The sequence below is a fragment of the Numida meleagris genome, chromosome 5 (assembly GCF_002078875.1).
Source record: "Numida meleagris isolate 19003 breed g44 Domestic line chromosome 5, NumMel1.0, whole genome shotgun sequence".
Taxonomy (NCBI): domain Eukaryota; kingdom Metazoa; phylum Chordata; class Aves; order Galliformes; family Numididae; genus Numida; species Numida meleagris.
In genome coordinates, this window is record NC_034413.1 from 34,387,637 (window position 1) to 34,415,523 (window position 27,887).

A 27,887-nucleotide genomic window follows, 5' to 3' on the forward strand; every position below is an offset into this window, starting at 1 on the left:
TATGCGTTGCATTGTGGGTTCATGACTTCCCTGTCCCAACAACTCGTCCCTGCTAAACACACAGCCAGCCCTGTCTGGCCCCCACCCCCTGTAGCTGGCTTTTTGGCACATCACCCCAGCAACACAGCTGGACAATCATCTGCATCATTCATGGTAGGAAAGTTGGGTTTCTTCTCCTGCCTATCTACTGTGAGGGCAGAAGATCATCTCAAGGGGATGTAGCCCTCTGAAAGGGGCTCTCTGGCACCCTTGGCCACCCAAGGCTTGGTGACTCAAATGCACTTGGGATTTCACTGAAGCCAAGGTACCAAATGTTGGAGCTGCTCAGGGCTCTGATGAAATGTCTCTGCAAACATGGTACCAGGTCCTTCCTGAACCTGGAGATCAACCATGTCAAACAGCCACAAACTCATGGGACAGTTGTGGCTCATCAGCCATGATCACAAGTGGGAATGGACACCATGACCATGCAGCTCCCTCAAGCCCATCCTGATGAGTAGCTCCATCCAAAGCTGATTACTTCTGGCACAGAGGGTGGCCCAGGACCTCTGCTCAAACTTTGGGCTGCTCGAACTGTTGGACTCCGGAGGACACTAATAGGTCTTGATGGCCATGCACAGCCTTGTTGGGGGACCTCTACCCACATATTCCCCAGTGGTGGGCAATGTGCTTACTTCAGCTCAGCCCAGGTTACATGCTGTGGCCTGATCTCTGATGAAGGTATGCTTACAGATGCAACCCTGCATGCTGGCCATCTGGCCACACATTTATTAGGCAGGAGATCTGATGGACACTATGGCCTCCTCTCAGTGAAGACCTGCTCTCTGTGGTGCCACTTCAGGGAGATGGGGTGGCCTTGGTCACCCTTCAGTAGCATAATTCCTGCAGCCGCAAGCTTGGAGCTGAAGGCCAGGAACCAGGATACATTCTGCAATGAGTTGTGTGTGACAGCAGCTGACAGCCAGTCAGCCCTTCTCCTACCGGGGTTCATCCTCTGATGGAATATCAGACAGTTCCTGTGTTCCAGTTTGTGCCGATTGCCCCTTGTCCTTTTGGTGGGCACCACAGAAAAGAGCCTGATTCCATCCACTTGACTCTCTCCCTGTAGATATTTATAAGTGTTGATAAGATCCCTCCTTAGTCTCCTCGAGGCTGGACAGCCCCAGCTCCCACAGCCTGTCCTCAGCCAGGAGATGCTCCAGGCCACTATCATCTTTGTGGCCCACTGCTGGACCCTCTCCAGCCGTTCCCTGCCTGTCTTGAACTGGGGAGCCCAGAACTGAGCCCAGTGCTCCAGAGGGAGCCTCACCGGGGCAGAGCAGAGGGGGAGGATCACCTCCCTCACCTTGCTGGCCACGCTCTTTGTAAAGCACCCCAGGCTACCATTGGCCTTCCTGCCCACAAGGGCACATTGATGGCTCATGGCCAAACTGTTGTCAGTAAAATAAAGAAGGCATTCAGTAACACAGCACTCTCAGTGTCCTCCTTACCAGAGCACCCACCTCATTCAGCAGCTTAACATCCTTTTTATGTTGTGGAGCCCAGAATGACACACAATGGTCAATATGAGGCTGCACTAGCACTAAATATAGCGGGAGAATCCCTCTTTTGACCATTTGGCTGTGCTGTGTTTAATGCACCCCAAGATGCGGTTCACCTTAGTGGTTACTAGGGCACGCTGCTGGCTCACTCTGAGCCTGCTCTCACTAGCACCCCCAGGTTCCTCCTGCACAGCTGCTCCCCAGCCACTCATCTCCCAGGCTGTGCCTGTCCAGCATTGCTCTGTCCCATGTACAGACCCTGGCATTCCCTCTTGTTGAATTTTTGCAGCCTGACACATGACCCCCTGGGGAAAAGGGAGCACCTGAGGCCATGCCTAACATCTCTGGCATGATGCCTGCCTGGTGAGGGCTCAGCTCCTCCACCTTTCCCAGCACACAGCTCCAGGAAGGACAGAGGGAGAGCCCTGCTCCCCTGCCCAGCGTCGCCTTCTCCTCCCAGCACAGCCTGCTCCAGCCCTGCTGCTGGGGCTGTTCCACAGTCTCGGCTCGCCATCGTGTGGCAGAGGCACACACTGGCTCTTGGCAGGGGAAAGTCCTGCGGAGAGAGTGTCAGCCAGGGACGGGCAGGACGGTGACAGCACGCAGGAAAGGAAGCAGAGGGATAGGTGTTCCTGCGGCGTGGTGCAGAGCTGCTCCCAGCTGGCAAGGTGGGGTAGAGCTGCATCGAGGTTGCTCGGAGGCTGATCTGAGGCTGCGTGTGGGGGCACAGGGCTGGTGTGGGTCTGCTCTGTGGCTGTGGGGACAGCAATGGAGCTGACCTGAGGACACTGAGTGACTTTGGGAGTGCACAGAGAGGGATGGAGCCACAGGAGGGAGTACAAGGGTAATAGGGCTCGGTACTGTCTTGCAGGCACGCACTGGCATTCCGTGTCTGCTGTGTCTCTGCCAGGTTCCTCAGCTGCATCTTTCTCAGGGACTTGGCAGCAACAGTGGATATCACTAGAGTGGCCTGCAGAGCAGCAGGGACTGCAAGCTGCATCCACTGCACAGAGACAAGGCTTGCATCCACCATACCTTGACAAGACTCAGGTCCTTTGCCAGCACATAGTTGGAAGGTGAAGCAGCTGGAAAAAAACAGCTGCCAGTGGATTCAATGCATGGGGCAGAGCTGTGGGGCAAGGACCATATCACATAGCTAGTGCTGCAGCGGCAGCAGGACAGGGGGTCCCCAGAGCTGTAGCCAGGGCTGGGAGATGGCTGAAGCTCTGCAGCCCTCGAGGAACCAGTGCTCGAGGCAGTCAGGGCATCTTCCAAGGAGATCCCAGTGGGACGCTTGGCTCCCTGTCCTGCTCCCAGGGGACCAGGCTCCAGAACCTGCCAGCTTGGATGCAGGTCTAGTCCATTGCCCTGGCCATGGCTCCGTCCCTGTGACATTCCCCCAGGCAAGCCCCAGACCAGAGACCTGCAGGGTCCCTGGGGATAGCGTGGGGGAATCAGGCACTGTCAGTCCTAACCGAAAGCCTGGCACTGCCACAGGTGCAGCTGGGAAGCACGCGGAGCCCCTGGAGCAGAAGTCCATGCAGCCATGCAGTGCTGCAGAACAAGGCTGGAGCAGGCAGGGCAGGCTCTTCATTTTCCTTGCCTATGAGGAACATGGCACCATACTGTGAAGTGCTGGAAGGAGGCACTGGGAAAGACACTCCGCTGCTCCTTGGGGCCCAGAAATCAAAGTCATGTTGGTCTATCTAATTTTATTTCCTCCAAGTGCGCACAGAGCAAGCACTGGGCTACAGTGTTCACAGTGGTGAGTGCTTAAAGGTATCCCTTCTGGCTGTGATCCTAAGGAGCCAGGGGTGGCATATGCAGCCTATTACCCACATGAGGCCTTGGAGGGACCAGAGGTTGTCTGGTCTAACCCCCTGCTTGAGCAGGTCTACCCAAAGCAGGGTGCCCAGGACTATGTTCCAGATACATGCTTTGCAGTGCAATAATAATGTCATTAGGACAAATATTTGCTGTGTTCATTTTACTGATGGGCAGCAGCTCCCTTCTACTACAGATTCGTCTCTGTTTTCCTGGCTGCGTGGCTTTCTCTCCCTTCCCACTGAACTCTGCAAGTCTGGGTTCTACCATCAGCAGGCAGAGGCTGAATCTCATGCTCGCCAGGATCTCTATGAACGTCTCAGACCACAGATGAGCTGGTAATGAGGAAGCTCATTGCTGTTGGCCAGCCTGTCCTCCTGGTTGTGGTGCTTGGGCAGAACTGAGCCAGAGGCATCACACAGAGAGGCATGAAGCCAGCGTAATATGGGCACAAAGAGGAGATTTCCACAACATACCTATGTCCCTGGCCAGATCAGGAGCTTGATAGCTGGAGGCATCCTGCACTAGCCCAGCAGGTTCCCTTCCCAAATTCTCCTCCTTAGAAAGCAATGTTTGTCTTTGCTGCCATCAGCATGCTGTGTGTCAGGACAGACTGCAACAAAATCCAAACAAGCAGAGATACCATCCTGCTAACAAGGTTATTGAGAAAGAGGCCAGGTTTCTAACTGCCGCTGGCAGCTGTTTGCCCAGGGCTTAGTTTTGATAAAAGGGACTTGCCCATGTCACAATTCACTAAGCACTGTGGCTTGCTAAGTGATAGCCAATATGCTTACACAGTGAAAAGGCTGCTGCCCAAGCTGCTGTGCTTTTTGCATTTTGGGACTGAACTGCAGCCTGCAGATTGCTGCTTCTAACCATACAGAGCAAGAAGGCTTTATTGGTGCGATGCTTTGGTAATCACACCACTGATCAGGCACGGGGCTGCTTCGAGCTCTCTGCACAGGAACATCTACTTTTATAAAGACTCTCCTTCTGTCTCTCACCTTCACCAAAGAACAGATGAGAGCTACTTCCTCTTCTTTTTATATTTATTATTTTTATTTTCATAAACACTGGTTTAAAGAAAAATGGCAATCTGTGAAGCTGTCAGCTGTGTGAAATGGTTTCCTGTACAGCTTTTGTCTCCTTTTCTAAGCCTCCTGGCCAGTCTCTGTGGCCTTACCAGGGCAGATGAGAGGGTGAGGATAACCTCCTTTGACGTGCTGGCCGTGCTCTTTTTAATGTGCCCCAGCCCCACTGGCCTTCTGATGGGATAGTATGAGCCCCAGCAGATTGTGTTGCTTTACTTCGTCACCACCACCACCCTTTTTGTTTCACCACTATTGAATGCCTATCAGCAACCAGTGCCTTCTCCATGCTACTCTTGCAAGTGGCAGTTAGTGCCAGATTCATCTATTGCTGATTTTAAACCATCCTGACCACACACAACCAGTAATGGCAGCAGAGCATAGCCTGGAGGTTCCACCTTCTGACAACAGATTGTCAGGCCTGTATATGCCATTAAATTCCAAAATCTGGCCTTTTAACACTCAGACCATAGGTCCAGTTGGACTTCTGACCTAGATTTCCAGTTCTCAGACCATGCTGTTGAAAACTCTAAGCACAGATGTAAAAGTGAGATTAAATAAATAAGAATGACATTTATAATTCTAATAGGTAAGCCACCCAAAAAAGGTCTCCATCAAGGGAAGAAACTTTTTTTTGCTGGTATCCATGTCAGCCTTTCTACTCCAGAAAATTTGCAAAGCTGTATTTAAACAGGAAGATCTCAGCTGTTGCATAATTCTGGGTAGGTACATCTATTATTCTTTTAAATCAATACAGGCAATGATATTAAATACATAAAATACTTAAAATAGCATAAATGTATATATTTACACATAAATGCATTTTCAATGCATTTGGTCAGCTGTAGCGATAAGCAGGACTAACACGATGGAAATAGCGTTACAAAGGTGGAAGGAAAATACAGTGCTCACCCGGATCAGAAGATTTGGGGCTCGCAGGAAAAGGCTCCCACCAAGGAGGGATCTCCAGGAAGAGATCCTTCCTCAGGGGCAGTCAGCCCTTAAATTGCTTTCACCTGTGCTCCCAGGGCTGACTGGGTCTTTCCTCCAGGTGCTCAATCAGTGGTTCAGGCCATGACTCAGCAGTTCCCATACACTCCACCCCTTCATGGCATGAACCAATGAAGGAGTCAGCTGGAGGGTGAGCCTTCCCTGATACAGGGGTCCGACACACCGCGACGATTATACAATTGCCCGTCACAACACAGGTTGACACAATGTGAGACGATTGATGATCAGTTCGTGGTTGAGGTTCATGTTTTCTTATGTGCTCGATGACATTACTGGAGGCATGCAGTTGTTTGGTGCAGGTCCATCTCATGCTCCACCAGGGCACTGGGTCTGCCATCTCTAGGCCTTTCATTCAGGTCCCGCAGGGTTTCATAGTCTCTTTGTCCACCCCTGCAGGGACTGAGAGTCTGTCTTCAAAGCAGCCTTCAGGATGCCATTATAACGTTCAATGAGGCCCGCTCCCATTGGATTATAGGGCAGATGAAATCACCATTCAATGTTGTTCTCCTCTGCCCAGTGCTGTATCATCGCACCCGTGAAGTGTGTACCCTGGTCGCTCTTGATGACCTGTGGAGTCCCATATACCGCCATTAATTTGGTTAAAGCCTTGATGGTGTAGGCCTGGTTTGCTTTTGGTACTGGATAGGCCTGCATCAGTCCACTTGCCATGTCGACACAAGTTAAAGCATATCTGGCCCCCTCAGATCGTGGGAGAGGGCCTATATAATCAATTTGCCACCGCTGGAGAGGGTTATGTCCTCTGGCAAGGTGGGCAGTCATCTCTGGCAAGGCTTTTGGTCTCATTCTCGAGCAAGCTTCACAATTTTGACATGCCTGGATGATATCTGACATAGTTATGGGCAGCCCCCATGCCTTTGCAGCTGCCCACATTGACTTCTGTCCAGCATGTCGCAGCTTCTGGTGTAGCCAGTGGGCGATGTTCTCAGAAGGAGAGTTCTCAATCCAACGTACTCAAGCCAGCATGTTGGCCTCATCATTTCCTGGTGACTGCAGGGGGTGATGTCCAGAAACGTGGTAGACGCGTACGGTTCTATGTTTAATCACAGTCCATATGTCTAACCACATCTCCTTGCCCCAGATCGGTTGGGCGTGGATGGTCCAGTCTTGGATGGCCCACTGTGCAATCCAAAGAGTGAGCCCACGATACACAGCCCAACTATCTGTGCAGATGTTCAGTGCACTGTCACCAGGTTCCTTGGTGATAACCATCCACACGGCTTGCAGCTCTGCCCACTGGCTACTTTGACCATCCCCCTCTTCAAACCAGATTGTGTCAGTGGAGGGATGGTATGCCACTGCTCTCCACTTGCTCGGGTTGCCTTTGCTGGACCCATCCGTATACCAGGCATCTTCAGGAATGGGATATTTCCCCTCCTGAACAGGACTCTTTTCTGGTGGAGCGACCGTTGTTTCTTTCGGTGCATCGCAGTGATACGTCACTGGGCCTAAGATCTTTTGAAGTTCTTCTTTCAACGGTGATGAAGACAAACTGCTCCTCTGGCTGAGATAGGTGACTCATCGTGCCACTGTCTGTGCTTGGGCCACCCCTGTCTTAGGAAGGTGGGTCAGATCTTTCACCCACCCCTGAATCAGCAAGGTGGTCTTAACTGTGACCTCAGATGTTTGGGTTATTGGCTCTACTGCCTGTAATGCAGAGTAGGCAGCCAATAACTGTTTCTCGATCATGCTGTATCTTTCCTCCGCTCTGTGCCAGACCTGAGACCAGAACCGAATCGGGGTCCGAACAGAACTCTGGCCACAGGCCCCAGCCAAAGCCATCCTGAGTGACATGAACGTCCAATTCAGCTGGGAGGGTAGGATCAAATATACCCAGTGCCTGGGCTTGTTTAACAGCCAGTTTTGCCTGTTGGAAAGCCTCGTGTTCTGTCCTCCCCCAGTCCCACAGTTGCCCCTTCTTTGTGAGTCTATATAACGGCCTCAGCAGCTGCGCTAAATGAGGTATAAAGGAACACCAATATCCCAATATACCCAAGAACTCCTGCAGCTGCTTTGGTGTTGTAGGGACTGGGAATGACTGAACCTTATCTATGACAACACTGGGTAGTACTTTGGTCTTGCCTGACCAAACTACCCCCAGGAATTTCACAGATAGGCCTGGACCCTGCACCTTCTGGGGGTTTATAGCCCATCCTTTTTCCTGCAGATAGGTAGTTAATGAATTTGCTGCCTGCCCTACTGCCTCCAGTGAGTCAGATGTCAACATGAGATCATCAATATAATGATACAAGCTAACAGTGTTAGGTTTTTCCCAATTTGCCAGGTCACTCACCACTAGGTTATGGCAGTATGTTGGTGAATGCATGTACCCCTGTGGCAGGACCTGAAAAGTCCACTGCCTGCCTCCCCATGTAAATGCAAACTGGTCTTGTGATTCTTCAGCAATTGGAATACTGAAGAATGCATTTGCCAAGTCTAGGACACAATGGTAGGTTTTTATTTCCCTACTCGATGTGTCCATTAGGGAGGCAATATTGGGTATGGCTGCGTGAACAGGCGGCGTGACCTTATTTAATTCTCTGTAGCCTACCATCATTCTCCTTGTGCCATCTGACTTCCGCACTGGCCATATGGGGGAATTATACGGGCTATGTGCAGGTCTTATGATCCCAGCTTTTTCTAATTCCTGCACAGTCCTTGATATTTCATCTTGCCCCCCCGGGAGTCTATACTGCTGCACATTAGTGATCCGGCGCGGTTCCAGCAGGCAAATAGGCTCATGCTTCGCATGGCCTCTCAATATCGCCTGCACCGCCCGGATACTAATACACCTCTGTCAGAGTCTGAACTCTCCAACAATTGTCTGGAGAGCCAGACCCCATAAAATGTCTATGCCCAAGATGTACTCTGGGACTGGGGCAATAGACACCTTATACTCCCGGGGTGGGAGACGCCCAACCCCCAGTTTCAACCACGTCTGGGTAACTGGAATGGTCTGTCCCCCGAAGCCACCGATCATCGCTCTATCCCCATTAAACTTAGTTGGATCCCCATAAATAATTGACGTTTCTGTGCCTGTGTCAACCAATGCCATAACCCTTTGTATGCTCTTTCGGGACCAAAAAATGGTCGGCTCAACATAGGGCCTCCGGTCCCATCTGGAGGCCCTAGTTACATGGGGACTAATATCCCCTATCAAGCCATGAATTGGGTGAGAGCCAAGTCTTTTTCCTCAGGTGGCTCAGGCATCATAGCCCGAGTCACCTGGGGTGGATTTTTCCTTTTATTAGGGACTATAAAGTCCTCTAGGTTCCAAGTATTTTCTGGTATTCGTTCAATAATTCGTATCCCTGTTCTTTTGGAGGTACTTTGAAATTTTTGATCGTCCCTCAGTTGTTTCCATAATTGAAGCAAAATATGATTAGGTTGGCGCTTGATTTTAGCAAAAGCCACTCCAGCCCTTATGAGGTCATTAAACATCTGTTTATGGGATACCCGTATGGGGCCTGATCGGGGTGTCTGTGGGGCAGCTTTTCCAGTTTTAATTACTGGATATACCTCAGCCCCTTCCACTGTCCTAATATTATGCCTTGCCCTTAAGCGCTCCGTCTCCCCCAGATCAGCCACCAACTGGGCAGCCTGCTGAACAATGGCCTCTGAGGCCACCAAGGGGTTCAATATAGATAACAGCGTTAACAGTGTGCCGTAATGGTGGGAGGGTGCCTGCTGTAAAATTAGGTCCCTCATTCCAGCCGAGAATTTTACTAAGTCAGGACTTTCAAAGGCATCCTCATAAATGGCCTCTTTCATTCCTAGCTCATGAATATATGTTTGGAGATCCTCCATGGAGGACCATAAACCTGCATGCACCGGAATATCGGTCTTATTAGGCCAAGTGATATGGCATGCCACCATCAACCAATCCATTAAGGTATGATTCTCCTCATTATGTTGCACGGTGGCATACAGCCTTTGTCTAAGGGCAGGGTGCGAAGTAATGGATGCGAGCTTGGAAACCTCTGGTCCACTGACCACAACACTCTCTGCCCCCATGTCCCATAATCGGAGTAACCAAGCTGGTACACTTTCCCTTGGTTTCTGCCGAAATCGTTGCACCAAATCCATCAATTCAGATGCAGTATAGGGGCGAGCTGTTACATGGAGATGGGTTTGGGCAGGGGGCCATTGGTCAGGGGGCACCCCTGCTGGTCTGTCCTGTATCTTTTTTGTCTTTTGAGTCACTACAGGTCAGATCTCAAAGGGATCCACCTCAAGTGGGGCTTTGAGATCCGATCTAGAGATTTTCCCTGTTGGATTACCCAGGTCTACTGGTTCAGGGCCCTAAGTATTTTCCAATGCAATATTCTGTATTTTCTTTAAGGGGAAAGTTAGACTTGATTTTTTCCCTGTCAATAGGCCAAGCTCTTGCTCGAGTTTCTCAATGCAATCACGCAGTAGCTGGTTCTCATTTTCTAAAGTATTATTTGAAAGTTCTGCACGACTTAGAACCATTAAGAGGGGCCATGCCTCAGTGGATGCAGCCAGTCGGCATTCCTTCGTAATCAGAATATCTTTATCTAATCCATAAAAATATTTTGCCATGCCAGACGGTGATTGGGAAATATTCCCACTATCCCGTAAGGGACCCCAGTTTTCAATTATGGCTGCCAGTTCATAAAAGGGTGAACCCAGAAATCCTGGGATGTGCCCCGGCAAGGTTTTATCTAGAGGGATGATGTTCTCCCCCTTGGCCCACTTAAAGACATTCAAAAGGAAAACCATTTCAATATTACAGCCTACCTAGCTCGCCAAATGTAGCGATAAGCAGGACTAACGCAATGGAAATAGCGTTACAAAGGTGGAAGGAAAATACAGTGCTCACCCAGATCAGAAGATTTGGGGCTCACAGGAAAAGGCTCCCACCAAGGAGGAATCTCCCAGAAGAGATCCTTCCTCAGGGGCAGTCAGCCCTTAAATGAGGCCTAAGAGGGTTGGAGCCAGGCTCCAGGGGTGAATTGCCTTCACCTGTGCTCCCAGGGCTGACTGGGTCTTTCCTCCAGGTGCTCAATCAGTGGTTCAGGCCATGACTCAGCAGTTCCCATACATCATCAGCTCAAGCTGTCCCTGGCTGAGCAGCAGTTTTCCTTTTGCTCATACATGTAGAGCTCCTAGGCCATTCTAGGTTGCACACCATCCACTGGATAATGAAATGGTTTTCCATCTATTCCAAAAGAGGTTGGTTTCCCAGTTGACACACAGATAATGGTACAACCCAAAGTGTGCTGTTCCCACCTGGAGAGCACGGCCTGGATTAAGCAGCTGACACACAGCAACTACCAAAACACAGCCAGAACTGACCGCAGCCCAGAGAACAAGGATCTCCAAAAGGAAGAGCAGAGCCAAGGGGATGTCCCAGAGATACCCACACCTCAGAGCCAGCAAGTCTCCACGTGCACGCTGGAATGCCACAAACCACAGCCTCCTGGGATCCTGCAGTCTTGTACCTCAACTCCATCTGCCTCAGAGGAGAAGAACAGCCTGGGAGCCGGGCAGGATGCAGCCACCTGCTCTGTGTTTTGCCCTTTTGCAAATTGGGCTGCTTAATTGATCCAATGTCCATCTCCAGCAGAAATAAAATAAAATCAAATTGTTCTCCTGTCTTATTCATAATTTGCTTTGAATAAAATGTGCTTCTGCCTAAGCGAACACCCTTCAGGGATATTTTAAATTGTCACAATGCATAAGGCTTTCCCTGAAATCTGTATTTTTACAGTGCTGAGTCTCCACAATGGCCCCTGGAGCCATGCTTAATGTATTTCAAGGGATGTAAAGACTTGCCTAAGCAACTTGACTAGAAAAGCTAAGATTGCTTTGATCTAATTTCTTTCCACCTTTTCTCTCAGGAAAAGAAAAAAAAAAACCAACAGCTGAGTGTTGTTTGTTTTCATTCAAGAGACAAAGAAGAAAGCCAAATGCCAGCAAGAACTTCCTGACCCAGCTCCAAGAACCGACCAAATCAAAGCATGATCCAGTTGCAATAGGACAACAAGTGTAAGGATCCAAATCCCTGTGGGATCGGAGGGCCGGCAGACATTGCAGTTGATTCAAACTGGTCCTGCTGCTTGAGGAACATACTGAGAAAACAGCAAGGTTGATCCCACCACCAAACCATTTTTCAAGAAAGTAGTCAGGGTGCCCAGGAGATACTATCTACAAACATGAAGTCCCACTACAGGTTTGCAGTTAACTCCAGACCTACTGATGGAACAGAAATACCACTGAAAGAGTAGCCATCACTGCTGATGCATGTGGAAGATCTCAGATCTTAGCACCTTTCCCATGGATTTCCAGGACATAAGCCAAAAGTAAGCAGAAAGTCACTAAGCGCCCTTCACCTGCATTGCTTTAGTGATGCTAGACCCCTCTGGCTGAAATTCGGCTGATCTGAAGGAGCACAAGGCAGTGGAGCTGTCACTTGGCTCAGGTTTGGAGCAATGCTCCTGCATTATCAAAAGAGCACAACAGCACAGCAGCAGAGTGCTTTGCTGCAAGAACAGAGAAGGAACAAGAGCAGGATGGGACATGGCATGCTTCCTGTGAGCCCTTGACACCAACCCGGTGCAGCCCAGCCAGCAGCAGGGTGTGCTGCTATGGGGAGGTCGTGGTCCCACAGCCTGTCCCTGGGTGCTCAGAGGTGGGCAGTGAGGCATGGGAACACAGCTAGCAGCGCAGAGCTGTGCAAAGGCCCTTCACTTCCATTGATGCTGGCAGCTTCTCCCCACATGTCCTGCTTCTCTCAGACCCAGCAAGAGTGTATTTGGTATCAATTGATATCACAAAAGCTGGGATCAGAGCTGCTAAAATAACTACTAGAGAGTCTAAAATAACTACTAGATTACCTCCACAGTTGCACAGCCAGCACATACAATGATTTACCCATTCATTTCCCTGCTGGCCTTGCTTGACTTCCTTTCCCCTTTCTTCAAAGCCACTTTCACTGCAGAATTCTCCAGGGAAAGAGTGCTGAGCTCAGCCCGCTGCCCTCCTCCTCCTCTCCATGGGTGCTGGGTGCTGCTGGAGTACTTGCTGCAGAGCCCCAGTGGCTGCCTGGTTCCACCACACCACCCCAACCACACCAGGCTCCTTTTTCTGCCAGCACTGGGAAGAACAGCATCTAGGTCTGCTGCTGGTGAGCATACAGACTTCTTGGGAGAACAAGTCCCAAATTAACTACAAGTAAATACCTGAAGGGCAGCATTTAATCTACGAGCCCCAAGGTCAGATTTATAAACCCTCTTCTGTCACTGGAGAAGGAGGAAAAGCCTCTTTCTGCAAAGGTTACTATTCAGAGCTAATGTTGATCTGGCAAAGTGCAGCCAATTTCCCTTTGTGGATGAACTGAACCACGTGGGATGGTGGCAACTTGGAGAGTACCTCAGAAGAGTCCAGCCTGAAGCGCCAGTGGTGCTCCACAAATTAGCTCCAATAACTCTACCCCCACTGACCCTGCTGGGAAGCAGCAAGGTCTGAGCAGCACCAAGGACCTTCCAAAGACACGACCTGCTGCACTGCCCTCACTGCTGGGACTTGTTGAGTTCCTCGTCTTTGTGTGCAGATGTTGAACTGCTTGCTGGCTAGATCCTTTACTGTTCGCTTCTGCTTTGGAACACCCCTCTGCTCAGGGAAAAAACATCTGGGTGACATGTCAGCAGCAGTACATCTGTCAGCAAGGGCAGGAGCTAAGAAATATGAAAGGAACACTAACATGCTGTGGGCTGAAAAAAATGCTTCAGTGAGGGTTAAACACAGAATGGTGTTTTGTCTGTAGCTTTATTTCTAAAATCCATTAAAAAATCAAGTACGTTTCAGTCTGAAATAATTATCAGGGGATGTGAAAACATTTCCTTTAGAAACACTTCTTATTAGCTGGCAGATAATCTTTGGTGACACACACAATTACCGTAAAGAGCATGAAAACTTTCAGCCCATCCAAACTGGACTTTCCTATATCCAGAAATAATAAAAAATAATAAAAATAATAGGGCAGAAGGGAGGACATGGGCCAGGAATGATGAATGGTGCATTCCCACACCAGCCTTCATCTCTATTTTTAGTGTGCAAACCATAAAATAGCTTTCTGCTCTACTGCCCACACTCCCATGTATAATGGGTGTGCATGTAGGTGGTGTGGGCAAACACCAAGCTCACTTTTATAGAAATATTAACCTTGCTGTCCAGTGCTCTGGGGCCCTGGGAGACACCTGTTCCCAGACTCCGTGATGCCACCATGGGACTGGTGGCTGCGTGTCACAGTGCGTCTTGCCGCTCCCAGGTGTCTTGAGCCAGGGAGACTCCTCTTGCTGCATTTGCTGCAGCTTGGGCAAATGGAAAGCATGAGGAGAAAGGAGAAAGAGGCAGAGGAAAAATCACCTTTGTTTTCCTCCTCTCTGTTTGCATGAAGTTAGAAGTGTTCAACTGGACTTTCAGCAGGACCTTCAGTCCCATGGTACCGATGGAGCACAACCAGGTGAACACTCGAGGAGGTCTGGAGCCAGGAGGCACTACGGCTCATCTTCCCCTTCTCCAGACAGAGCCAAGCCCACAAGGATCCTCATCAGCTTTTCAGGGTGAAAGCATCCCACCAAGCAAAGCTCACCCACATGATACTCTTTCCTACAGCTCAGGGCAGGCCATGGATGCTCAGATACCAGACAGCATCTTCTCCGTTGGCACAGCTCCAGCTGGGGTCCCGGAGCTGGCCTGGTGCATTGCAAATAGGTGTTGTAAGGCCAAGGACACAAGCAGTGTCCCAGCCTCATGCCAGCTGGGAATGAATTATGGATGTGCCAGCCTCCCTGGAGAGCTTGTGGTGGGGAGCAGAGGGGCTGCAGAGATGATGGCTTTTGCTTAGCAGACCTTGCAAAAACACATCATGAGACAACATCCAGCAGTGCACAACTTGATGGCATGGTCAAGTCACAACGTTGTGGTGACATCCCTCTGTGCTTCCACGGAGTGCTGTCCTCAGCCTGCTCCTTGGGAAGAAGGGATAGAAAGCAGAATGGGGCACAGAACTCAAGAAATCTTACAATGCTGCCTCATGTTGATATGTAAAAGGAGATTCTGGGTGGGAGTGGAAATATTTTAAAATCTAATATTCTGAAAAAAATGTGTTTTTTTTCTAATTAGCAGAATTACATACATATACAGATATACATACATACGCAGGGCTGCACAACAGATCTCACAGAATACTTTGTATTTTTACCGCAAACTAGAGCAAAGCTCACACCTCAAATGTGACATGGAACAAAGATTTCTCAGCCTGGAGGAAGCCATCAGTCCTGCCCATTGCAGGTACTGCCCAAAACCACATGCTCACCCTTCCCCATCAAGTTTTGAAGTTCATTTCAAAATTGTTTCTGACTTTAATAAAAAAGCGATTGTGCTTGCTGCACGTCCCAGCTCGCAAACCCTCCAGTGCCCCCCAGGTATCTGCACGGCTGCAGGGCCGTGCAGGAGGAGCGGAAGCCGCGGGACGTGCAGCTGGCATCCCCAGGGCGCTGGGCTGGGCCGGCCGCTCTCCTGGCTGCTGGCCGTGGTCCTGCATTCCAGCGGCGGCTGCACCGTCGGCTCTTCCAGGCTTCGTCCTGCACGTGGGAGCCCCCAGCATCAGAGGGGGACACCAGCACAGAACCCAGAGCAACCGTACCCCAAGGAATCTTTCTTCTCCAAGGGCTGAGAATACCCCCGGGTGGCTTCTTACAGGCAGGGCTGGCAGCAGCTGGAGCCCAGTGGCTGAGCCAGACCACATCCCAAACCCACATCGGAGCTCAACAACCCTGCCCTCGCCCTGTAAACCTCAGCTACTCACCAAAGGCAGTGGGCCAAGGTGCTGCTGCTGGGGATCTCTCCACTGCCATGCTCAAAGTGGAGACAGACATGCAACCAGCAAGGGAGATGCCAAAGGCTGAGGTCCAAAACTATTTATTGAAATAAAAAGTATTGAAAGCTAACACAAAACCAAAGCTGGACATGTGGGAGGAGGTATGATGCTTTGTCAGGTTTCTTAAACGGTTGTCATATTTCTGACCTTACAGTTAGTCTGTCCCATTCCACAGGATGCTACTTCAGTGCTTTGGGAAACAAAGAGATTTTTTTTTCTCCACTGAAGTGGCATAAAAATATATCTGTCAACTCATACTCTATACATACGTATAGGTTGCACTTCTATGTGGGAAAATATCACTATATCATACGTAAAATTAAGAATCATTACACTATTTTATTTATCTTACTGAAAAAAAAAAAAATTGTACACTACATCTGAAATCTTAGATTAGTCAGCTCCACTATTTACCTGGGATCTTTTTAGGCACAGATACAAGTTATGGCTTATCTGCCAGCCTGCTCCCAATGCTTGAGAAAGAGAAGGCAGAGAGGGCCAGACCCAGGCAGCCTGAAGAAAGGCTGGTGGTCATTCAACCTGAGTATGTCACACACAACGCAGCAAAACTGTGACCCAGGGCGATCAGTACAGGACATCTAATCCAGACCCTAACAAACAGCAGTGCCTGGGACACACAGAAATCTGGCTATGGTGAAGGACCAGTGCAACACAGGAACACAAGTCAGGGTTCAGATTTCTTCATAAAACAGGCAATGTCCATACAGTGTGGCTGCTGCTGCAGATCCCTGACAGACAGTTTAATACCCATCTTTTTTTCTACACACAACTCCTGCATCTTTGTTGGATCATTGTATGGAAACTGCTGAGTCATGGCCTGAATCACCTGAATCACCTGGAGGAAAGACCCAGTCAGCCCTGGGAGCACAGGTGAAAGCAATTCACATGTGTGACTAGAAGGGGTGGAGCCAGGCTCTTAGGCCTCATTTAAGAGCTGACTGCCACTATGGAAGGATTTCTTTCTGGAGATTCCTCTTTGGTGGAGCTTTTCCCTCCTGTGAACCCAGAATCTTCTGATACAGGTGAGCAATTTACTTCCCTTCCTTTATAGCACCTTTCTATTATGCTGGACCTTCCACCTCTTTTGTAACGCCTTTTCCTTTGTGCTGATCTTTCCAATCACTACAATCACGAACATAACTGCAAAACTTTAGTGAAGTTGGAGGACATCAGCCTTGCCATTGGCATGTCCTCAGAGGTGAGGGCTGTCAAGCACAGATGCTGTCAAGGAGAACTGAACCATGGTGACCAAGTGAAAGCCACAAAAGTAGCCTGGATTTCCAGAAGCCCAGCAAACTGCACCAGAAATGCACTTGGTTCATGGCAGCTAGTGTAGAAGAGAGCTTACTCCCTGATTTCTTGGCAAAGTGCAGCATTTGCCACATCAGCACCGCATCTTCCAATGCAGCTACCTAGTTGCTTTTGGAGAGCAGCTTTTCTCTTTCTAGAGCAATAGCTAGTCTCTGAATGCCACTTAAAAACAACAGCAGTCACAGAAAGCTAGAATATTTCAAATTTGACTTGCATTAAGGTACATAGACGACATGAGCAGACACCCCAGCGAGGAAACAAGACCAAGGAGGTTGGGGGCTGGGATGAGAGACAGCGAGGGATCAAGGTGCTCTCAAACTGGAAATCCTCCAGCTGACTGAAGTGACACAGCTCTCAGATGATGCAAGATAATGACAATGCTATGGAGGCCAGCTGATCCTCCTCAGCATGCCCTGTAGAAAACTGCTAGGCCATGGTTGTCACTTCCCAAGCCAGGGACACCTCCAGGGGACCAGCATGTGCTGCCTCTGCCAAGGAAGGATAGTGCAAAGTTGATAAAACACAAAAACCAGCCAAACCAAATCACTAAGAGCAAAGACAGGACACACATGGCAGAGGGAAGGTCTGCTGTCTGCAGCTGGATGGCAGCTCCTTCCCCTGTGAATAATCCCACTTTGCCCAGTCTGATCTTGCTCTCCTAGAGATGGAAGTCACCATTGAAAGCATGGGGGTGATCAAGCAGCACTTCTGCATGGGGATGCAGCTTGCAGGAGGGAGCAGGGATGCCCTTTGGCACATCTTTAGGGAGTCCCATGTGAGAGCCAGGCAAAACCTAGCTGCTGTCAGGCTAGGAGAAGAGAGAGGAAAGAGAGCAGTGAGGCATTTTGTAGGGTTTTACTGACAGTGATGGGCTGGGTGACCAGAGAATGCTGCTGGGAGGGGAAGGCCTGCTCCTGCATTGTTCCCCTAGAGTGCAAAGGCTCAGCAGCAATCCCAGTACATGTTCTACATCTTCCCCCAGCTCATCTCTCATTGGCCCTTCACTTCATTGACACAAGGCTGAAAGCAGTGCAAGTACATCCAGACTCCCTAGTAGACACCAATTTTCACCCACTGACTTCATAATCAACCTTTGCAGAGCTGACCATGTATTGCAGCCCTACAGTTCACTCATTAACCATATCTGTAAATTACAGGCACCTGCTCTGCATTTGAAACAGGGCAGTGGTCATGGCACCAAACGTACTGCAGTCTGAGAAGCATTTAGACAACTCTCTCTGTACTTGTAAAACAGGACAGTAGATCTTCATCTCACATGGACCATCCATCAAAGCTTAACACTGCATGGCTAGAATAGGCCTATATAGAAAGGGCAACTAAACAAAGCGTATGGAAACCAGATCCACAGACAGCCAAGGTCTAAAGGAAAAAATCCACATTCTGACCTTCTGTTCTGCAGTGCCCAGTAAAAAGAAAAGCCCCTGAAGTCCTTCTTTCTGAATGCACACTGGCAGAGCAAGGTGATTCCTGTCTACTGAACAGGCAGCATGTGCCTTCCCTGTGCTAAGACCCCTGGGAAAACCCAGCACAGAAAATACCAAGCTCAAGAGCAAAGAGAAATCTTTACCTTGTGGCTGCTCTCCTGGCTCAGCATGGAGGTGTACACTCCATAGGAGTTTGCAGGAGCCTCCAGAACACTGTCAGTGCTTCCAAAGTGCTCTGCAGATGAGCTCAGGAAAGGGTACATGGAGGGAATAGAGCTTGGATGCATCTCAGGCATAAGCTGGCATGAGGAAGATGGGAAAAGCCCAGAGTATGGAACCATCTCCTCCTGGGACCTCTCACTGTCTACAGTGTCCATGCTGCATAATCCATTCAGGTTAGAGTGTACTGCTGGCATGGCAGGCCCAGGTGCTGGATCCAAGTAGCTCTGATGCTGGGAGATCAAGTCTTGGCTGATGCCATAAAAATCAGGCTGAGCTGAGCGTGTCAGGAGAGAGAAGACACAGCCCTGCCACAAGCTGTTGCTGCTGGTGGGAAGGAAGTGTGGAGAAGAGGGATGATGGTGGCCACACAGCCTGTTCATCAGCAAGCGCTGGCCAGCTTTGTGTTTTGGCTGGCTTGGTGCTGCCCCAAGCCCTTGGCCCTGGATGGGCAGGGAAAAGGTCTGGAGAACCACCCCTTGGGTGGGATGCATGGCTGGGAAGTTACTTTCCAGCTGCTGAGCCTCCAGTGGGTAAGGGGCTCCCAGGTGAGAGCTGGGAGCTATGGCCCATGGAGTGACCTGTGTGAACTGGAGGAAGTGGAGCAGGCCCTCCTCCCCAGCGGGTCTACTCTGCAGGCCTACAGACAGCTCCTCCTCAGCCTCCATTGGCTTCAATACCAGTGGGGAAAGCTGTGGTAGTGCATTATGGAGAGGATGCTCCCATTGCAGAGCACCAGACTGGCCTGGGATAATGCTAGGCTGCTGTGTTTGCTGGGATGGGTACTGTAAGTCCTTGTCCTTGCTCTTTGCATGGGCCTGGTATGCAGTGGAACCTCTCCCTGGGTTTGAGATTGTCCCCTGCCAGGCACAAGCCTGTTGGCCTTCCTTGTACTTGTTCCCCAGTGTGGTGTGGGAAGAGAGGATCTTGTTGTTGGTGAGGAAGTCACTCAGGGACTGAGTGTGATCAGAGTCTGTACTGACCATCACCATTTTCTCATCCAGCAGCAGGAGCTCCAGGTCTTCAGCGTTCAGCCCTAGGCTCTCCTGTGCACTGAAGAGCTCGTTGTTGGAGCAGCTCTCGTCAGTGTTAATTGTCAGTGAGTTCAAGGTGGCCAAGAGAGGGTCCTCCTGCTGCAAATCCAGCCACTCCTCTTTGAGGCTGTCCTTCCTTGAGGAAACTGGAGCAGTGCTCGTGCTCCAGGCCTCTCCTGCACCCTGCAAGGAAGTGTCCTCAAGGAGGTCCAAGAAACTGCTGCTGAAGTTGTGGTTGGGTGGAGCTGGATGGGACATGTACGCTGCCATGTCCTGCTGCAGTACGGCACTCAGCAGAGAACCAGAGGCAATGCTGTTCTTCTGGGAGCTGTGTGAGGTCTCCTTGGACTTGCTGGTTTTCCCTTTGCTCTGGAAAGCATCGCAGAAACCTGGGAGAGGATAAGCACTTTGCTACAGGAGAAGCACTCTTATACCAAAGGTGAAGGGAAGATGCATGGATTGTTTCTGAAGGTGCTCTCCTCCTTCATCTCTGCCAGGGAGGGAGGGGAGACTGCTGTTTGTATGTGTACAAGCATCTGCTGTAAACTGCTTCTGCAATGCAGAATTGCAATTTGTGTCATCCCAGGCACCTTTGCTACAACCAGCCTATGTGCACCGATGGATGCATACACACGCACATTTAGAATCATAGAATTCCTCAGGTTGGAAAAGACCTTAAAGATCATCATGTCCAACTGCAACCTAACCATACTGCCCTAACTCTAACAACCCACCACTAAATCATGTCCCCGAGCATCACACCCAAACAGTTTTTAAACACATTCAGGGATGGGGACTCAATCACCTCCCTGGGGAGCCTGTTCCAGTGCTTAACGACCCTTTCTGTAAAGAAGTTTCTCCTGATATCCAACCTAAACGTCCCCTGGTGCAACTTGAGGCCATTTCCCCTTGTCCTGTCACCAGTGAGAAGAGACCAACCCCACTCTCACTGCAATCACCTTTCAGGTACTTGAAGAGAGCAATAAGGTCTCCCCTCAGCCTCCTCCTCCCCAGACTAAACAGCCCCAGTTCCTTTTTTGTCCATTTATGTACAAACAAATGCACTCACACAAGGGGTCTCTGTGTGACGATGATGTATTCAGGCTTGCTGTTTTTGTAGACAAGCCGTGCGTTGGCCTCCACCCACTTCCAGTGCTTGTCCTTCGTCAGCAGGCGGAAGACCGTCAGGCCACTCTCTCCTGTCTTTATCACTGCCAGGAGGAAGAACAGATGCTGGCGCCGGTCAGCACATCACCTGAGGCAAGGCTGCCTCAAGCAATGGTGCTGTTGCCAGTAGGGTTAAGCAGGTAAAGTTACAAAAGAAGGACACCCTGGCTGGCTCCACGTGCAGGGGACACACCACCCTGGCTAGATACACCTCCTTACTCACCACCAAGAGCATCACAGCAAGGCATAAAGCAAAACACCTTATGGACAAAGAGCTGCCTAGCTCAACACGACTACCAAAGGAGCTGCCAATAACTTTGACCTCAGATGTGGGCATAAAGGAAGCAGGGAAAAGGAGTCTTACTTCTGATGTGGTTCTCAGCACAGTACAGCATGTCGGCAGCATGGATGAACTGGTAGCCGGTGCCGCACATCCGGAGCTCTGCCTCAGTGTAGCCCAAAACAATCTTCCCCCTGCAGGAGAATGCACCCAGCTCAGCAGCAGGTCCAGGTGGGACATCACCCAGGCACAGCACAAACCAGCACACTGGAGGCATACAGCATCACCCTGCAGATCAGCTCTGCCACCTACTTGGCATCACACGCCAAGGGAGTGAAGTCCTGAAGACCATGTTCTTGGTTCTGATCTCCAGGATGGATGGGGGCTGAAAAGGGGTGGAGATGGCAAACAAAGCAAGCTGTGGGGGTAGCACAGACCCATCTTCAGACCTTTTGTTTTGCCCGTGAAGGAATCTCAGCCTGCCTTGAAGGTTTAAAGCCTAGAAAAAGAAGATAACGCCAGTGTTCCACACAGCTGGGTGGAGGGGAAAGAGAGGGAGGAGAGCTGTGTGGGAAACAAGCCATCTCACTGCAGAGTTGATGCAAATAACCAAGCCCCAGGGGAAAGAGGCTGCCCAGAAGGAGCAGTGAACCTCCATACAGAGAAGGTACACACATCCTGCGTGGGTCTGACACAGCCCAAGACAGGGTAACACCATAGGTCCTGGAGCATTGTTCCTTGTGGCCTCATTGTTCCCTGGTGGGTGCAGAGGGAAGCTTAAAGGAATGCTATGCTGGTCTCCCCACAGCAGCAGCTCCCCACTGATGCCCCAGGGCCCAGCTGTACAGCAGCTGCAAGACTAAGCATGTGCTGCAGTTGCATCAGCGCATCACATCATGCATAGGCTGCTCTTTGTTCTAAGTGAGCTACACCTCAACCCCACTGAGAAGCATTGCTTCTAAAGATGGACAATCAGGACTCTTTCTTCATGTCAGATTTCCAAACTGATGAGGCATGAAGGAGGGATAGAGAAACAGGGTAATTACACCTGTGATTATGAAACAAGAACCCCAATAATTTGCATCAGCAAGGAGGAGGGATGACAACACCTACTTGCTCTGAAGCCATACATTTAACACAAAAACTTGAAAATCTGTGTGGTGAAAAGGAACATCTGTTCAAGATTCAGTGCCACTGAGAGGACAGGAATAAAATCCACAGGAAGAGGTAGTAGGTACAGACCAAACACAAACAAAAAAACACAGAAAAATCCCCTTATTGAGGCAGGCGGAAAAGTGTTTCAACCCTTTCAAGGTCAACTTTCACGCTCTGTCTGTGGCACGGGCCCCTTAGCATGAGCCTGCTGTAGAGCTTGCAGTGCAGACCTGCACTCACCAGGAAGCCGGAGGAATTATCCAGGAGGCAGCGAAACCGGCACACAAAGCTCCTTTCCAGAAAGGAAGAGTTTTCCAAGGGCAATTGATCAGGCTTGCAGGCAACCGCAGAAGAGCTGAGATTCTTCCTCCCTATAGGAGAGAGAGGTTGAGGGAGCAGCTAAAGGCTGGTGGTCCCAGTCCCCAGCAAAGGGTGGTAGTCTCCAGCAAGGGCAGCATTGTGGACCATAGCTTCTATGGAACATGTCAACAGAAGCTATGCTTTGTGTTTTGGATGAACCTGTGGCCACAAGGATGCAAACTCCATGCAGCTGGGAGCTGTTTCCCCAGCATCTCTGGGGAACAGAGCATCTTGTGCCTACACGTACCTTCAGGGGCGTGGGGTGGGTTGAGGGCCCAGTGGAGGTTGCGCCTGAATTCTTGATGGTCCTCAGTGTGGATCAGCTTGAAGATGCTCTGGTGCATAACATCTGTCTGGAGGAAAAAACAACTGAGTGAGCTACGTGGTCTGCCCTAGTCCCTACTGTTGGCCATATCCCACCAAGTCTCCCCAGTCTTCAGCTAGGTCCCTGGCTGAAGGGGGCTGGACACTTTCCACCAGAGCTGATGCTGGTGAGTGCAGATTGCACATCTGACTCTAAAGAGCCCCTTTCTTGCAGTGGTCCAGCCCTCTCCCACCTCCACCCTGAAGAGCAGCAGCAGCACAGCTACCCTCTAACACACTTGTCCTCTTTGCACAGTGTCCTTCACAACCCTGGTGCTGAGTTGTAATAGCGTGGGTTTGGGCTCACTGCGCACAGAACAGCAACCCATCCCTACACTGTTCCCAAGAGCTCTAGGACTTACTTCCTCTGTCTGGGTTGATGGTTCTCATCTACACCAGATGCCGGGGAAAGCCGGCCGTGTGTGAGCAACACCAAGACTACAAGGCTTGAAGGGAAGCCCCATTTCCCAGTAAATTTGACCTGGTTCCTTCCAAGTTATTTGGATGACCAGATAACCAAAACGAGTTGGAGCTTTACAGGGCTTACTAGGGGTCACCCAGGTGAGTGGGTTCCCAAGGACAAACTGAGCAGGCATCCCACTGTAGCATTGCACAGCAGGGCCATGGATGTCATAGCCTGTCAGTGTGGCTGCTGGAAAACATCTCTGAGCCAACAAAATTGACACAACCACCTGCAGCATCTGTGCTCTGCAAGCAAATGACTCAGTTCCCACCAAGCCTTCCTGTCCCGGAGGAACTATAGCTCGGCCTCTGTGCATGCTCCCAAGAACCTGCAGCCTCCCTGGCACTGCGGAATGTAACTTTAAGAAGACATGAAATTCTTCATGTTGTTGAGATGAAGTTTTCCTTCCACCTGGCTTCGTTGCTGTGCATGCTCTGTCCCCAGGGCTGGGTTGGGGCACAAAAAGCACAGCACTTTTTAGACACTTTACTCCCTCTGCTTTGAGCTCAGTGTAGCAGGGGCACTTCACATCTCAAATCCCCGAGCCACAGAACTCTGAACTGAGGGTAAAAGGCTTCACCTGTTGTAGGTCTCACTCCTGCTCCCTCTGGGATGATTTTTGAGCCTGCAGAAAGAAGAGATAGTCTGGGGTCATGGTAACAGGGCCAGGCCACCCAGCAGCCACAGTCTACTCCTTGCCTTCTTCCCTGTACATGAAGCCCCCACAAGACCCTGCAAACTCACAGAGCTCCCTCCCTGCAGGGAACCTGGTGTACTCTCTCCACCGCCAAGGAAAAATCCTCCCCTGCAAACCCATCACTGTGAGCCAGGACTCTGCCCCACCAACCTGATGAAATCCCAGGTAGTCCTGGATCGTGTGTGAGGAGTAAAATATCAGTCCTTCCAATGTCACCACCAGCATGAAGCCGTTGAGTGCCTAGGAGAGAGAGGAGGTCAGCAGGTGAGTTCTACTCACATCACCCTGTCCAAGCAGCTGAAAGCTGGCAAAAAAAAACCCAACCCAACAGAGGACTGACATGCTCACTGAGAAAGAAGGCATTCCCTTCTGCTGGGTTTTTCTGAGGTCAGGTAGCTCTCCTGTACAAATGCCAGAGCGTATCCTAATTGGAGCTGATGGAAAACTTTGCTTCCATCCTCGCTCACATTCATATTTAGACATTTATCCTAATCCTATGCAAAGAGCAAATATAAATCTCAGAATGACTTGCAGAATGAAACTAGATACCATCAGGAACCCATCCATTTTGGAATCCTGGTGGAAACAAGCCTTTCTGACAAGAGGGAATCTAAGCAGCATTTCACACTGGCTGTATTTAAGGTTGACCTGTGTCTGCCTGTATGGCTCTGCCTGCATAGTTCCCATCCTTCCTACAGTCTAGGGAGGGTCCTGGCAGCTGCAGGAATGGGGAAGACAGAGGATGTGCAGTGAGGAGCAAACCCGCTGCATATCCCAATGTGCTGGCAGTGTCTGCTGCATTCACACCCCTCCCATGTTCCCCACGTGCCAAGGACTATGCTATGCCCACACGGGCTGCCCATGGGCAAGGAACAAAGCATCAGCGTCGAGATGCCACCTCCATTGCTGCTTCCTCCCTGTGATCGGGATGACTTCAAAGAGCTTCAACCAGTGAAAAAGAGGAAAACTAAAACACAAGAATTCTGTTTTTGAAACTGGAGTGAAAAACTCTGGTTTTTGAAAGCACATTTTCTTCCAAAAGAGGAGGGAGGACTGGCTGAGTCACTTGGAGTTGGACTCAGTGATCCTCATGGGTCCCCTCCAACTTGGGATGTGCTGTGGTTCTGTGCATTCTGAGCCTGAGTTGGGGAAGAGAACCACAGAACTACTGGCTGACCTCTTCCCTTTGGCAAAGGAGCGGCTTATCACAAACTGCTGCTTGGGGACAACCTGCTGCAAGGCACTCATCCAGCCTACACAGAATCATCAGTCATCCCTTGACGTTGTTAATGCCAAAGTTAATTTAAATTTTAAAATAAATATTTATTTATACATATTTTACTGTTCAGTGGCCCTTCTGTCCTCTCCTGAAGCTGCAAGACTGCAAAACCAACATCCAAGGGAACACTGCATTCCTAGGCTGGAACGTGTCGAGCTGCTCAGAGCCTCTGTCCTCTCCAGGAAGGGCTCATTCCTACCAGCTTAACACATCTGGGTGGTAATTTGGGTGTTCTCTCTGAGACAGCAGCCTCAGGGCTGGTGGGAGGAGGAACCAGGGCCAGTGACTCCTGCCCCTGGAGATCTGTAAGGATCACAAGGTGCAGAGAAGCTGTCTCACCAGTTTGGGAGTGCAGTTGCTATCCCGGATGGTTTTAGCATCCAGAAGCCAGAGTGCTTTCACAGAGCTGATACCACCACCCAACCACCCGTCCCTAAGGATGGCAGGTCCTCCTAGATGCCAAAACCTGGCTGCAGACAGGGCAGCCAGTCCCCCTCCCGCTTCCCCCACTTGGCCATCCACAGACATCAGGATCAATTAGAGTCTAGTGCATTGTCTCAGCCAAGTCTGGCTATTGTTGCTGCCAATTCCCATTTCATTGTCCAGATCCGCATTTCTCCTCCCTCTCCTTCCCTTTATCCCAGGCACAAATGCTCTCTCTATTTACTGGGTTGACCTCAGTGTGTGGGAATCTGCAGCTGAGGTTAATTAGTGCTGCCAAACTCATTTTAACCCTTTGAGCAACCTGGGAGGCATGGCCTTGTCACTGCGCTGGTGAGCAAAGTCTGGCAGCACCCTGTCCTTCCTCAATGGCACTGGCAAAAGGCAGTATGAAGGCAATATGCACCTGCGTGGCTGCACACTTGAGGATGCTGCACCCACTCCTTTTTGGAGGCTTTGCTCCTTTTTGGAGGCTTTGCTCCTTTTTGGAGGCTTTGCTCCTTTTTGGAGGCTTAACTTCAACCGAAGATACCTTCCTCCACTGAGCAAGCTGCTGAGAGTCTTGGTGACAAGGACAGGCAGAAAGCAGAAAAATAGAAAATTACAGGAGCAGAAGGGGAGAAAGAGGGTGGACCAAGAGATGAGAGAAACAAACATCAGACAACAAAAGTGGCAAATTGGGCAGAAACATTATTTTAAGTGGAGGAGTATTGCCTCATGGAATGGAGGCAAGTCCTAAAGCCCAGCCACATCCAGCATCCATGGATGATGCTAACATGGGCCTAAACATGGAGATGTTCACACCCTGCTTGGTGCCTCTACAAAGGCAGCATCCAACCTGAAGAGGAGCCTGATGAGCAGGGTATCAACCCCTGGCCAGTGCTGCTGAGCACAGCTCTGTGCTTTGACAGTGGAAAACCTTGGGGTTTTCATAATTAACCACCTTGGCTTTAGCACTTCTCTCCCCAGACACCAAGATCCTTGCTCCCCAGCAATCAGGCAGGACAGTAATTATAATTACTGCTGAGTGAGCTTCTGGATAAGTGCCAGATGACAGCCAGGCTGGGAACCAGGTGGAGAGGAACAGGGGGACCATGTCCTCGCGGGACCTTGTGGTGCTGGAGCATGACCCCTTCCTATTCACAGTGCCTGCTTTGGAGACAGCAGGTCAACCCCCAGCACCTCCAAGTAGAAGCCAGCTTCTCACATGGCTCCTGGCATGCTGTGATGCACTCCATCCATACAGGCATGTGTGTACTCTGATCTGAGCATAAGGGCCATCCACAATTTTCTCCAGGAAGGACAGGAAAAGAAAAGGAGAAGAAACACACACGTTCTGTCCCAGCAATCCAGAGTTAGAAAACCTCTGCTCAATCACAACCACTATGAGTGAAATTACTGCAGTAAGAAAAAGTTTTGTAACCACAGTACTGACCAACAGCTACACCAGTGGGATGGCAGATGGCCTCCATCACCACATTCACCAAAATGTCCTGCAACTGATAACAGAACAGCCTTCTCTTCGGGCAAATCTCAAAGGTGCTGGAAAGAGAACCCAAGGAAAATGCTCTTAAAGGCATCTGCCAGGGAGAGGTGGCAAGAGAGGATCACTGACCTGCAGGAGCAGCTCTCCCTCTGCTACTGCTGCCCTGCCCAGGGCTGGGCAGCTGTAATGGTCTCTATCCCTCTCTGCTCCTTCAGCACTGTGGTTTTTCGGAGCAACTGTAGCAAAGCACAGCAAAAGGACATCAGTGCTGCAGCAACCCCCCAAGTCACCGCCAAAAGCAGCCAGAACAAATACATTTCCCGTGCCTTTCCATAAACTTAGAATTCCTCTTTTATCCTCTTTTTCTTCTTTTCATTTCCATACCATTAACAAACCCAAAGCAAAGAGCAGTTAAAGTCAGAGATCATTAAAACAAGTAGATATCAGTGGAATAACGATGTGATCCTGTGTTAACCACCAATTACCTGCACTCAGTCTTGCAAAAAAATCCACATGTTTAGTGAGCTCATCAGTTGGCAGAAAGTTCCCCCATCATTTAGTAAAGTCCACGGAGGTCCTTCATCCCAGCGTGGGGTCAATACCTCTTGTCACTCCTTGCAAGGAGCCCTTGGGCACTGTGCCATGCCACCGCTCCCTGGCAGCCTGAACAAACTGGGCACCACAGGCACAGTGCTCCTGGCAGAAACTCTCATGGAGGAGAATGGCTCACTCTTCTCATCTCTGTGAGCAAAATGCAGGGGCTATAAATTATTGAAG

At 50.1% G+C, this 27,887-nt stretch overlaps 1 protein-coding gene across 1 annotated transcript in view; it reads right to left on the minus strand.

Moving 5' to 3' along the window:
- Positions 6,437-27,887, minus strand: part of LOC110399670 (aryl hydrocarbon receptor-like) — a 47,768-nt gene continuing 26,317 nt past the window's right edge. Inside the window, 10 exon segments of the mRNA XM_021398762.1 lie at positions 6,437-6,601; positions 18,310-19,909; positions 20,489-20,630; positions 20,951-21,060; positions 21,179-21,209; positions 21,212-21,365; positions 22,262-22,392; positions 22,629-22,734; positions 24,055-24,144; positions 27,240-27,346. Coding sequence (XP_021254437.1) covers positions 6,437-6,601; positions 18,310-19,909; positions 20,489-20,630; positions 20,951-21,060; positions 21,179-21,209; positions 21,212-21,365; positions 22,262-22,392; positions 22,629-22,734; positions 24,055-24,144; positions 27,240-27,346 — 2,636 coding nt within the window.